Source organism: Sycon ciliatum, chromosome 1 (assembly GCF_964019385.1).
Source record: "Sycon ciliatum chromosome 1, ocSycCili1.1, whole genome shotgun sequence".
Taxonomy (NCBI): Eukaryota; Metazoa; Porifera; class Calcarea; order Leucosolenida; family Sycettidae; genus Sycon; species Sycon ciliatum.
In genome coordinates this window covers 36,908,008-36,921,631 of record NC_088643.1, presented here as the reverse complement: position 1 = coordinate 36,921,631, position 13,624 = coordinate 36,908,008, and the positions used below count along the sequence as shown (strand labels likewise).

The 13,624-nt window shown below is 46.1% G+C and overlaps 1 protein-coding gene across 1 annotated transcript in view; it reads right to left on the bottom strand.

The window, feature by feature from the left end:
• LOC135823952 (peroxisomal targeting signal 1 receptor-like) overlaps window positions 1-13,624 on the bottom strand; it is a 52,524-nt gene that overhangs the window by 23,349 nt on the left and 15,551 nt on the right. The window contains exons 9-12 of the mRNA XM_065336834.1: window positions 10,816-10,894; window positions 10,512-10,568; window positions 8,901-8,951; window positions 7,031-7,060 (exon numbers count right to left, since the gene is read on the bottom strand). Of these exons, the coding sequence (XP_065192906.1) occupies window positions 7,031-7,060; window positions 8,901-8,951; window positions 10,512-10,568; window positions 10,816-10,894 (217 nt within the window). The remainder of the gene's footprint in view (window positions 1-7,030; window positions 7,061-8,900; window positions 8,952-10,511; window positions 10,569-10,815; window positions 10,895-13,624) is intronic.

Here is a 13,624-nt window from a genome sequence, read left to right as displayed (position 1 = left end):
ACTTGAATCTGGATCGGACCACAGACAATCCAAGATCGAGAGGAAATCTGTCCATCGACTATCAATTTAGCGACGTGACAAACGCCCCCGTGAGGAGACCTAGCGAAAATGGTGCCTCAATCAAAGTCAACCTTCTCTGCATGGACAAGTACTTGTACACCATGAGCAAAGATGAAGGTATCAAAGCCGAAGTTGTATGAATTAATTCCGACCTAGTAGTAAAAGGGCATCATGGAAGGTGGTGACCTGGAGACCAGACATCGTGTCTACGGTGGTGATTTGAAAACATCGAGTCGACAACACGGTGGATTCTTCTGGAAAAAGAGCTTCTGGAAAAACCTAATCGGTGCTGGACCGGATGAGATGGAAAAGCAGATGGCGGAACCCACGACAAAACAAGATGCAATGCAACGCGGTGGACTTGGACCCCTGGCTGCCATGGCAGGAATGACACTTCTTCCCATGCTTTTGGGGAGAGGAGAGTCCGGAGACATTGTGAAAGCGCAAATGAAAACAGCTTACAACCCTGCCATGCACCGAGGAGGTCTAGCCATTCCACCAGGATTAGCCGCCAAGGCCATACCACTCCTGACGAATCTGGCTGCTCCCTTGGCCATGGGTACCATGGCATCACTGGGTGACAACGTAATGGATAAAATATTCGGCAGAGGAGTAAGGAAGGGAAGCTCAGCAGGTGCCATGAAGCGCACTAAAAGTCGTCGTCGTCGGCATGCACCGAAGAAGATTCGTCAACGAGCATCTCGAAAAACCAAGAAGCCAGCTCGTCAAGTTCGCTCCAAAGGCCGCAGGGCACGAGGAATAAAGAAACAAGGAAGGGTCTTGTTCAAAAAACTAGGACATCGTGCCCTCGACGAAGCTTCATCGTTCCTGTCTGCACCTCGTAGATCCCTAACCCGTCCTGAAACTCCATTTGCTCAAAAAATTCGACAGAACATTAACAGTGCAGGACCGTCTTCTATGAGTTCCGCTCACATCGGTCCATCCTACAACATCTGATCATGGACTTTATCTCGCTCCTTGGACAGGAAATCGGGAGGAAGAAAAAGACTAGTCCCGTAAGGAACGACGATGTTCCGACCACGGCCACTGCTCGACACGGGCTGCACATTCCTGGTCTTCAGTTCGAGTCTAAGGATTGGTTCACGGAAATCATTCCTGCTCTGAAATCCTGGGGTCAAAACGTATTGTTTCTGGGACAGAGCAACATGGGTAAATCCTACTTTCTCATCAAGCTCCTGAAACGCGTGCAACCTGAGCGTATAGTTGTCATCTCCAACACGCCGGCCGATCAGTATCGTCTCCCAAGCCTCAAATCCTTCAAGCATTACAGCACCATGCCCGAGTGTATCGAAGACATGGATCTCCAGCCTAACACCTATGTGATCATTGATGACATCAGAGTGATGGGTTTGAAGCACGGCAGTCAAAGAGAATGTCTCTACAAGTTCTTCACCATGTACAGTCATCATCATAAGTTGAACGTGTTCTTTCTCTCTCAGAGCTTTGATAACATTAAGGACATGAAGATCAATGCAAACTTTATGTATCTATTTCGCTTCACTGATAAAAGCAATATCAAGCGTTATCTCAATACTCTGTTTGGTGGTCTGTGCACGAAGTCATCCATTATCTTTAGATTGTATGAGAAGTTATTGGCGGTGTGTCGCAGACCTATCCTAACCATTGATTGCTCTTCTAATCAGTACTACACGTATTGCGAAGACACTGCATTAAAGGTGACTTTTGAATAAAAACCTCGTTGATGTGTGTGTGTGTGTGTACGATATTAGTCGAAGAGTTAACCAAAAAGTTAGCCGAAAAGTTAGCCGAAAAGTTAGCCGAAAAGTTAGCCGAAAAGTTAGCCGAAAAGTTAGCCGAAAAGTTAGCCGAAAAGTTAGCCGAAAAGTTAGCCGCAACATTGAAAAAAATTCCAATCATGAATAAGAATGGAGCATCTTACGGTGAAATTCTCAAATGGGCTACCGAGTAGTATACAAAGAGTGGGACTCAGAAAGGGATCCTTCTCGATACCCAAGCGTAAAAGGTTGCAAACCTTGCAGTTTATGACGAAACATCCTCAACACATCATTAAGAAGAGAGCAAATTCGTGGGAAGTTCTCGGTATACCACCACTCATGCGGCAAAAAGGAGGTAATAACTACAATGCATACTTGAAAAGCGTTAAGAAAGTTCTTTCCCAAGTACCAGATCACAGTTTGAGCACCTCCACCCTGTTGGAACTGCAAGCCGATCCGCGAGTAAAGCGTCTATATGACACCCACTTCAAAAACAATCCCGATCACATCAGTTACCCGTCTGTGAGAAATGTGATTGCATCCAACATACTCAACTATGATTCCACTACCGATCAAGTTCGCGATTCCGTTTCAGATGTCAGGAAGAAGAGAAAGGCACCTTTAACATCGGTGCCTTTCAATCTACTACAAGATCATGAATTTGACCGATGGATCCTGCAAATCCTGGACAGTTTCCTCCGGCATACAAATATACCGGTAACCTTTTTGAAGAGCAACTATTTCACAAGCCGATCACAACTGCTGCAACTCTACGATGAAGATCGACTGAGGTTCAGGAGTCGGGTGGAAGCGGCTGCGGATGCCCTGAAGACGCAGACGATGAACGACTACACTACTCTGGTCAACGAGACGAATCGCATCTACATGTCCAGGTACCCGTTTGCAGCCATAGCAGGTGCCATGGGAATCAACAAACACGTCGATGGGTTCCTTCGATCAGAACGAAAGATTCAGGAACTAACCACCCTTGTGATAGCTATACCGGGATCACAGCTCAAGTTTCAAGATCTCAACGATATGACTTCCACCTATGGTAGAACAACAGAAGCAAAATTGATCCATCCCGAGCATTTCATGATCAGAGCACAAAAGGTGATGGTGGACGATGCATCATTCATTCAACAGGTGCTGAAGGACAAAAGCAGGATCACTCGTATCATCAAGGATATCCTGAGCGGACGCTCCATGTGATCACGTGCCAAATATTTTCAGGCTATGATCAAGAATGGACTATCCTCTCAGCAGTGCCGATATCAAAGGAAGATTGAATGGTGTCGGAGGGTTCGTGGGCTGCACGAGTTACGACCTCTTGCCACCCTTGAACAATGGAGACTTTTGTATCGTCAACACCGACAACGTTCTACCGGTGTACGATGCAACGGAAGGCGGACATCATTGGTTGACCGTGTGTCGCGAGCAAAACGTGATCCTGGTTTTTGACAGTTTCGGACGCAGTCTATACACTATGGAGCAAGATTACACTGAACCTGCACTGTGCGATTTCTTTAAAGAAGCCTACGCAGACTGTAAGATCATCACCAACACCCAAGCCGTTCAAGACAGAAGCACAGCAGTATGTGGATGGTATGCCATATTGATGGGAAAGCTATTTTCCAAATATGGTCTGGATGAAGCACTTCGAATTTTCCGAAGAGTCTTTGATGATGACGAAAAGCTGGAAAACGATCAACTGGTTCTCAGTTCAGGTGCCCTGGAAGGTGCTGGAGCCTTTTGGGACAACAAAGTGCAAAAGGCAATTCAGGATGGAAGACGGAAGAAGAAGACAGAACCCGCACAGTTCCATACGAAACTGGCTAACGAATTGCACAAGCCCAGACGAGTGCATTTCAAAAGACGCAAGGTGAAGAGCAGAGCAATTGACCATATATGGAGTGCAGATCTCGTGGATATGCAACGGTTTGCCCGAAGCAATAAGAACATCAAATTCCTGCTAACAGTCATCGACTTATACAGCCGCTATGCCTGGGCAATGCCTTTGAAATCGAAGACGGGTACCGCCGTGAGAGATGCGTTCGATAAGATTGTCAGTACATCCGGAAGGACACCGCTAAAACTCTGGGTAGACGAAGGCAAGGAATTCTACAATGCCCCCATGAAACGATGGTTATCACAACACAACGTCATCATGTACAGCACCCATAACGAGGGTAAAGCGGTGGTGGTCGAGCGCTTCAATAGAACGTTGAAGGCAAGAATGTGGCGTCACTTTACAGAGAAATCCACGAACACGTACCTCAATGTCCTACCTCATCTACTAGACCGCTACAACCAGTCAAAGCATAGAAGCATTGGGATGACACCTCACGAAGCATCGAACGGTAGAATACCAAAAGATGCAGATCAACAAGACCCCCTGCAGTCAAAACCCAAGTTCAAAGTGGGTGACGAGGTGCGCCTAACCGTATCTAAGCGTCATTTCGAGAAGGGCTACACTGCGAACTGGACGGAGGAAGTATTCGAGGTGGATGAAATCCTATCAACATCACCACACACCTACAGGATTCGTGATCTGATGGGAGAACACATCATCGGATCGTTTTACGAAGCAGAACTGCAACACGCCAGAGAGACCGGTTTGAGATTCGACAAGGTGTTAAAATACAACAAGGATCAACGTCTTGTGCAATGGAAAGGCTACACAGATAATAAATTCAATACCTGGCTCACAAAGAAGGATGTGAACAGTCTTCGGTCATGATTCACAATGTCATTCATATTGAAAAATAAAAAATAAATGATTGAGTGCTATGTACAAGCTGATGGCGTTCATGAGAATTATCGCATGAGTATGAGGGGTATACTGCTGGACACTTTCACGAGTGCGTTAGCACGACGAAAAATATAAGGGATACGGTATGTACAGAGTACGAATGGTATAATCCAGTTATCCCATGTACTATTCCAAATAGAGCGCGATCAGCACTAAGACATGTATCGATTATCCCACGAGTACGAGCAAGAGTACATGTACTCTTGGTACGAGGGGTACACCGCTAGATATTTTCATGAGTGCGTCAGCACGATTGAAAATATAATGGGTACGGTATGCACAGAGTACGAATGGTATAATCCATTTATCCCATGTACTATCCCAAATAGAGCGTGATCAGCACTAACATCTCCCTTATTTACTCTGTCGCAAGACCCGGGGAATATTCGTGCTCCGAGCGGGGAATATCGCTCTATTGACAGTTGAGTCCTCTTTCCAAGATTCCTTTTGAATTCCTCTCTACCATCTCTGTATGAGAAGAGACCACGGAATTCCGTATATGTATAGCATCCACCGATCGTGCAGTTCGCTGTGATGTCATTGCACAGTGTATGTATATTATGTGCATGTGTGTGTGTGTGTGTGTTTGTGTGGTACATGATGCATCCTACAATCCACTGTGACGTCAATGCACACTCCATGATGTGCGCATCCATGGTCCGTGTGCCTTACGTATTTCCACCCCTGAAAATATATGAAAATCAAGTACTATGAGAGTAAGAATTATATGAGCAGAAAGCTAGAAAAATCCTCCGTCTCATCGACCTTTCAATAGAAGAAAGGCATTCACATCTCAATCTGATATCATAGTCGAAAGATTCCAAACCCGAACAAAAAAGACTCACCATGACGGGGGCGTCTTTCCGCTTTCGAAACACATCGTGTTCTCCAAGGTCGTCACCTCCCCGTGGCGTGACCCCTTGGTCTTGTTTGAGACGTCTAGACGTAGCCTTGTTTACAAAGGTCATCGCGGCGTGAACTTTGACCTCGAGGTGAAGTAGTCTCAACCTGCAGTTTCATTATCGACTCCTTCTTGCAGTGTGAAGAAGCTAAAATGGCGTGGACATTTTCTGAGACGTGCAGAGCAGAGAAATGGTATTTATTTTCATGCGATAATGAAGAGTTCTCAATCCGTCGCCTCAGTGCTAGCAAGACAACCAGGGATCTTGACCCGATGATAGCACATCCCAGAAGATTCGATATGTCACCACTCACTGCTGCTGAGTATATTATCTGCAGGGTCACCAGTCTGATCTTGAATGTGAAGAATAGGAAACAGCACCTTCCTAAAATCGTCATCGGTGGTGTGGAGGACTACGGAACTATTAGTGAGACTGATGATGGTGTCATACTGCGAAGGTGGACTGATGGTAGACACTCATTCTACAAGCTTAGTGACATGCGTGACGAACCGTGCTCTCAACACATCATCGACCTCTTCGCTGATGCAACCTATTTGGATTCCAGCGACGTAATGCAACTTGTCAAGGAGGTGAACGAAAAATGAAGTCTCTCGAGTTGATCGTGTGCGTGTACGACGTAGTACCAAGGCCGTTCAACTCCGTGCCGTTGCAACAAGAGTAACGCGGATTCGTGTGCGAGTTGGTACGATCGACATCGGCGACGATGGATTTATCTCCAAATTACCCGAGTCGACTGTTGACACGATGGCGGTGCAAAGGAGGTCGTCGACTGACAGTTCCATTGCTGACTGGGTGGAACCATTGGTGCACATCAGAGCGTCCGACAACTCCACCTCGTACTGCGTGTCACGGAAGAGATCATGGGTGAATCCATCCTCACACGTATTCGAAGAGTAAACTTTGTGGTCTCTCATCCAATACCAGCTTGATGAAATCAGGACAACAAGAACTGAATTGTACTACCTTTCTCCTCCACTCCATTGCGATATTCACTGTTCGTTCCATTATTCTTTGTAATGACATGTATCGTATCTATCAAGAACTGACCTTTCTGACGTGTGTGCGAGCAGGACCATTTTTGAAAAATTGCATGGGGAGGTGGGGTAGGTCACGGAAAAAACTTCATGATAAACACCATATTCAACATTCTACTTTTTATACCCACTCCCATCCGGGGCAAGGTGGCCCAAAAAAGTGAGATTCAAACCCACATGTGCACAACACATATTTTCAATAATACCCCATTTTTTTTTTGAGGTAGGGGCACCCCCTGGCACATATTTTTATCCGCAAAAAAACCGGGCCAAAAATAATTTTCACCGCAAAAATGGGGTACTATTAGTACCCCATTTTTCAATAATACCCCATTTTTTGGGACCCGGGCGCCCCCTGGCCCAGAACCCGCTCGTCCCTTCCTACTGCTTCCAACACGACATGAACGATTATCAAGATGCCAAAGCTAACATTGCACAACTTACCCGGGTGTCAGTTTCTTCAGCCTCCTCATTCTGAAGGAGAAAGCAAAGGAGTAGGGAATGGCAGTACACTGAATCAGGCTCATCGCCAGTACTAGTGACATTCACAGCACAACACCTACCACAAGCTGTCCAAACACACATGACAACACCCATAACAGAGAGCCACCAGCTCCACACTAGTCGAGTGTATCGTACACATGCTGCAACCCTTGTAAAAAAAAACCAAACTGGCCAAAGCCCAAAGTAGTGGTCAAAGTTGGCTGCAGAGTACGCTGATCCTCCGATCAAACATTTTAGTATTTGAGTAATTAATTATTTACGCACTCTGCACAAAGTGCACATCACATGCTAGTAGGAGGAGCCTGAAACTCAAATGATGGATGCTAAGGCTGTGCATATTGATTACTGCAGAAGATCGATTGCTAGGTAGTTTAGGCTCTCCATACTGCTCTACTAAGAGACCGGGTGCACAATGATGAAGTGCGTACAAACCTATCGGACGAAATGGGCATTGCACTGGGTTTTTTTTTACATCTGCAAATCACAATAAGTACTCTTGGATGCACCCATCCTGTCCAGAAAATGTGCACAGATGTCACCACAAAGCATAGTGCACATGGTCTATATTCACACCACAGTCTGGACATCAATCTCTACTCTCTGCATGCCCTACCACTGATGAATAGTGCAGTAAATACATTAGTGTTGAAACGAATTATCGAATAATCGAATAATTTAGAATATTCGTGGGGTGAACGAATAATCGAATAGTCGTAGGAATTATCAGAAATCGAAAAAAACAAAACGATCTATGCTCAGTGCTGACCCTACTGATATTTGCACTGCGCAGATCTGCTCGTACAGTCGTAGTATTCTTCTCAATCTCCTCTCCAAGTTTTAATCTCCTATGGGTATCTAGTAATACTTCTGTTCTTTCCATACGAGGGAAACATGGATGCAGTGAATGTGATTTTCGGTCTTTGACCACTTTCGACGAAGACCCTATGCAGAGCTGGATCAGGCGTTGCACACTCTGGGGGGTTATGTACTCTTGGCGGTACAGGTTAACCGGTTTTGCACCTCCACATAACAAAATCCGATAATCAGCAAAAAAATTCAAAAAAACTACTTAAAAGTGCTGAAAAAGTGTTGAAAAATGCCATCATGCGTATGATAGAATAAAGATTATTCGTCCGATGGAGGGCGAAATTATTCGATAGATTATTCGTTCGAAGAATCCGTGTTCGGTTTAAACACTAAAATACATGTATGGTGCACAAGCGAGCACTGTAAAGTACCGTGAGGGCGCCCCACCTTGATTTTACAGCCAGGGAAAGTGCAACTAAAGTAGTTTATACGGTGTGAGAATATTAGTCTACTACGGACACACTGGCATGTTCTTGTGTGGATCTCCCATCCGCTGCTCAACGGTGAACTGTGTCCGGATTGACTGCACACCGTGAACAATTGCATCGGTTTCAGTTTGCAAATTTGCGAGCACAGACAAATTTGCACCTGGAGATGTTTGCGATTGGAGCCAATTCCCTCAGTTTCCTTACTACAGTTCTACGTTTGACGCCGGTTTACTTTTGCGATTTCACACCCATCGCAAAAAAAACCCGCAGGATTCCGGATCGCAAAGGTTTCCGGGTTTGCAGCATTTAGAAAATTTACAGGAGGCATACTCTCGCCACACATCAAAAACCCACCTGCACATGCATACTCTCGCAACACATTGTGCCCCCCCCCCCCCCCACACACACACATACTCCACACCCCCGCATGGACAACATTACCCATAAATCTAATCAAATTCAACAATCAAAATGTTGTCAGCTTGTCATCAACCATAAGCTGCAGCATTACATACTCGAGTCCTGAGGAATTCTTCTGTCCAACGACTGGCAGTAGCGGCCGCTGCCTGCAGACACAGGCAAAGCCAGGAAACAGATACATGTAATACCATTAGTACTCAAGCGCATTCATATATGCACGCACACATACATACACACACACACACACGCGCGCGCGCACACACCAACCCTTCCTTCTTCCACTGCCATGACCGCCCATGTGGCCCCGTAAGGGACAGACCAGGAGGGGTGTTGTCCACCGGGTGGGGAATGTCAGACCCAGCGTATGCGGGCTGCGCGAACAGCGATACACTTGTGCCTCGCAACGTCTTGTGCGAAAACTGCGCGTGCAGGTATCACAGATGAGGGGCTTCGCCACAGGCTCCATATGGGACTGCACGATACCGTTGACAGCGTCACGGCAGGTGACCCGCCATCTCTACCGTCTTCTCTCATTTCTAGTGTGTGTGTGTTCCTCCATCGTTCTGAACAGTAACCTCATCACGAGGAGCAGATGTTTGATCACCCACATCAGACCCCCCCCGATCGGGTGGTGCCTGCCCTGGCACACCACTCCTGCCGAGCATGACTACCCTCGAAGATGAGGCAGAGCCATGTGCGCTGCTGTTCGCTCTTTGCGTGTGCATTGTTCTCCATATATACATGGGTGTGTTTTTATTGAACCACCACTCTAATTGATTGCGATCAGGCCAGCGGCGAGCAGGAAGTCAGGACATTCAAAGTCGATGGGGCAGGCAGTCAAAAGCGTAACTTTGGCTATAGCTTTTGACACAGTTGCAAGTTTTCAGCCGACTGGCGATTTGGATGATGGAGCCCGCAGCGAAGAGAAAAAGAACTCAAGCTTTCCAAGACTCTTGGAAGAAAGGTCGACCCTGGCTGGACTACGACCATGCCAGTCTATCCATGTCATGCGCTTTGTGCAAGACGCATTTCCAAAGGAAGACGAGTGGCGGTGGATTTGGTCGCGATGCGTGGTTGAAAGGTAAGAACTCACTGCTTGGAATTATCGGCATGCTGCTCGGCTCCTGGGCCGCTGCTCGATTGAATCCACTACCTCCGAGTCGAAAGCACTGGCAATGTTCAGGAGGCCATCAAAATGTTCACGCCACCTTCCACGTGCCTCAGCGGTACCACAGGATAATGTGTTGCATACCACACTTCCATTTCGTGCCAAGAAACTGAGCAGCTCCTCTCCTGCTGAGTTTAAACGACCAAAACCATGTAGCCCTCGCACGCCACTCCACTCATCATCCACCTCACCAATTCCAGCTCTAACATTGAAGTCACCACACCCATACACATACAGACTCATACATGCATAGTATTGCATAGTGCATACACACATTACACATATAGACACACGGGCACACACATACACACACACACCACCGAGTCAGGAGGGTCTTACAAGTTATAGGTACCAGTTTGTTGCAGTTCACTGCAGAACATGCGTGATAAAGTCATGCACTGACACACAGCATGTGCACTCAACAAGAAATCTACACAGTTTGATTTCCTTTGTAGTTCACAACAGCGTAGCTCAAATCTAGACAACACACAGCCACCAAACAAACATTAAACTGTATACCAGTATGTGCATGACTTACCCCGTTCTCATCAAAGCTTAACTCTCCATTACCAACTGATCGAACAAAATCAGCAAACTATGCAGGCAGACAGACAGAAAGACATACATGTACAGACAGAACAGAAAGTAGAAAGTACGGCTATTTGTACTAATCTTGCTTTAATACTGACAGTCACCGGTTGCGTAAAAAAATAACAAACTCTATGCACAAGGGGCACAGGTAAACACATTTGAAGAATGACTATCCGCCCGCACACTCACCAAGTGTTTAAACGCATTGAAATGGCGAGGATAGGCAAACAACAGGGGCCAAGACAACTTACACCTGTGTCGGCAGCAGGCGTCTCCTCCATCTCAGACAGCAGGTTCTTTGCTGTACGTTGCAATTCCGTTTCACCATCCCTGTCCGTTTAGGAAAAACACAGCATGCACCTACAACTGAGCAACCAGAAAACTCCTAGCTTGAACAAAAAAATAAGGAATTACCAAGACATTGCCAAGACATCGTATCGTGATTCTTTTAAATCTCGTACATGGAGTATATGGCCGATTGGTTTGCAGGCCTGCCTGCGAATCATGAGGTCCCGAGTTCAAGACCCGCGCTGGTAGCAGGGAGCGTGTAAAAAGACTTTTTACGCGTGTTGAACTGCGCCAACACCCACGGTCAACTGGGTACTCACAGCTCGGAGTGAGAATAACAAGGATGCAGTTTATAGGGTTATGGGCCGTTACACGCCCGATTGGTTGAGAGACTAACCTCCTCTCCCCTGACTCACTTGTGAAGTCTGCATTCGCCACTAAGGTTAACAGGCATAGTGGTGGCCTGCGGATGCGAAGGCTAGTTTGTGTGTTTCTGAACGAACATTCAGGCGATGCCGACGCGGATCCCGCGAATATTATTATTATTATTAGGCCACACTTTGTTTTTTCTATGTTTCTCGTCATCGCCCGCGTAGGTTTTCAGAAATTTCGGAAGAAAAAACAAGTTCATACTACGTACATGTGTACATGTATGTACGCTACACATGCTGCAGCAGCTAGATGCGTCAATCAATAATCGTAAACGTTTGCACCACAGCATGCAGCAAAGGAGCGCTCCTCGTCCGTTCTCTGTGATGAAGGCTGTCATGACGAAGCTTTCAGTCGTTCACTGGCTGAGCTGAGCCTCGTGGGTCCCAGGAACAGTAAGTCGGACGAGTTCCGCGGCAACTGGCGTCTGTGGAACGATGTCGAAGGCAGAAAATCCAAGCAATAGACGCATGGCAAGGAAAAGATGAGCAGCATTGAGACAAGAGTTTGATAAGCGGAGACAAGAGTTTGATAAGCGGACACAAGAACGTTGAAGTAACAAAACCAATAATTAATGACGAGTGGGAAACGTTTGTTGATGCGATAGCAGATAAATGTATGTTCTCTTCGCCATCTCGTAATCAAACTTTATGCTCTCATTGACATTGTTGCAGTTTGCCTGATATTCGTGGGCTGATGTGATAATGTAGTGCAATCATGTATGGGACTACATGTACATGATTGTACAATGTATACATGTACATTGTAAAATGTATACAGTTTTCAGTAGAAATTGTTCTTGTTTTTTCCTTGGCTTTTGTTTTTTTCCGCCCGCCCGCGTACCTTTTGTTAAAATTTGCCGACGAGAAACATAGAAAAAACAAAGTGTGGCCTTACATGGAGTTGTTGTACACTCTGGCCTTACTATTGCCACTATCAAGGAGTCCACAAAGAAGAGTATGGAACCGTGACCCCGGCCCTTTCCATGGGTCAGACGCGCACGCCTTTCATTACAATATGCAGCTACAGTCCGCGCACTGCGGAGCATCAAACACCACACTTTCCCTCTGGTTTGAAATGAAGCACAGAGCGAGAGCATGCACAAGATACACACAAAGGAAAGAAAGGGCTTTTTTGCTGCTACCAGGTATACAGCCAAGCAGAGGAGATATGAGTGGCAATCCAGTGCGAGACAAATGTGGCTAGTGCCAAAGCTCATGAATCAACACCTCACGGAGGCAGTGCGCCATACCGGTAACCTGCTAGAATCAACACCTCAATGTGTTGGGTGCATAGGGTGAATAATGGCTGGTGCTAAAGATTAGCGTGAGGGTGTGAGAGTGAGAGAGTGTAAATGTGCGTGACTGTTTAGTTTTGTGTGTGTTTCGCATGCACACTTTCATAATCTCTACTTGTAACATTATTCACCCTATGCACCCACCATATTGAAGTGTTGATTCTGGCAGGTTATGGTGCACTGCCTCTGTGAGGTGTTGATTCATGAGCTTTGGCACTAGCCACATTATTTCCGCACTGGATTGACTGCTCCTATCTCCTCTGCTTGGCCATAAGTATATTAATATAGTATATAGCTACACTGCTTCCAATCTCCTTCACTGTTACCTGATGATTGGTTGTTTAACCATGAAACTCTGAGTCACAACAAAAAAAAGCCCTTCCCTTTCCTTTGGGTACCTCTTGTGGTTTGAAATGAAAGTTTGTATGGAACTGAAGTTCGGGCAACCTAGATTTAGAGAGCATGTCAGTACTGGAACGGATCAAGCTAAACACATAATTAAGCTGGTAGGAGATATTGTGGGTTAGAGTACATGACTACATGATGTGATGCAGGCAAATTACATAATGAAGACAGCGCACAGCACACGGACCAATAGCCATAGTTGTACACTCTTGTTTATGGACTCTTCCCACTATAATGGCCCATTTGATTTCAGTCAGAAAAATAGTTAGAGAACCTGAGGCATGGCACTGTAAGGGCGCGCTCACACTGCGACCATGAGCACGCGTTCATGCGTCAGCAAAACGCAGAAACGTGGCAGTCGTGCTCACACTAGGCCTCGTACACGCGTAGACGTGAAGTTGTCACACAAACTTTACGAATTGCAGTTCGTATCCAAAAGAGTTCGTGCGTTTCCTAATAAAGTTGTGGCCAGGGAGTCGTCAAATACCATATTTGACGACTCCCTGGTTGTGGCCCGTTTTGGATGTAAATTTTCGCATGTTGCATGTTGGAGGAAGTGCCTCGTGGCTCGTATTCTTGAAGTCGACGAAAATAATTCATACAATCAGGTAGGTTTGGACTCTTGAGGGACTGCCGCTGAC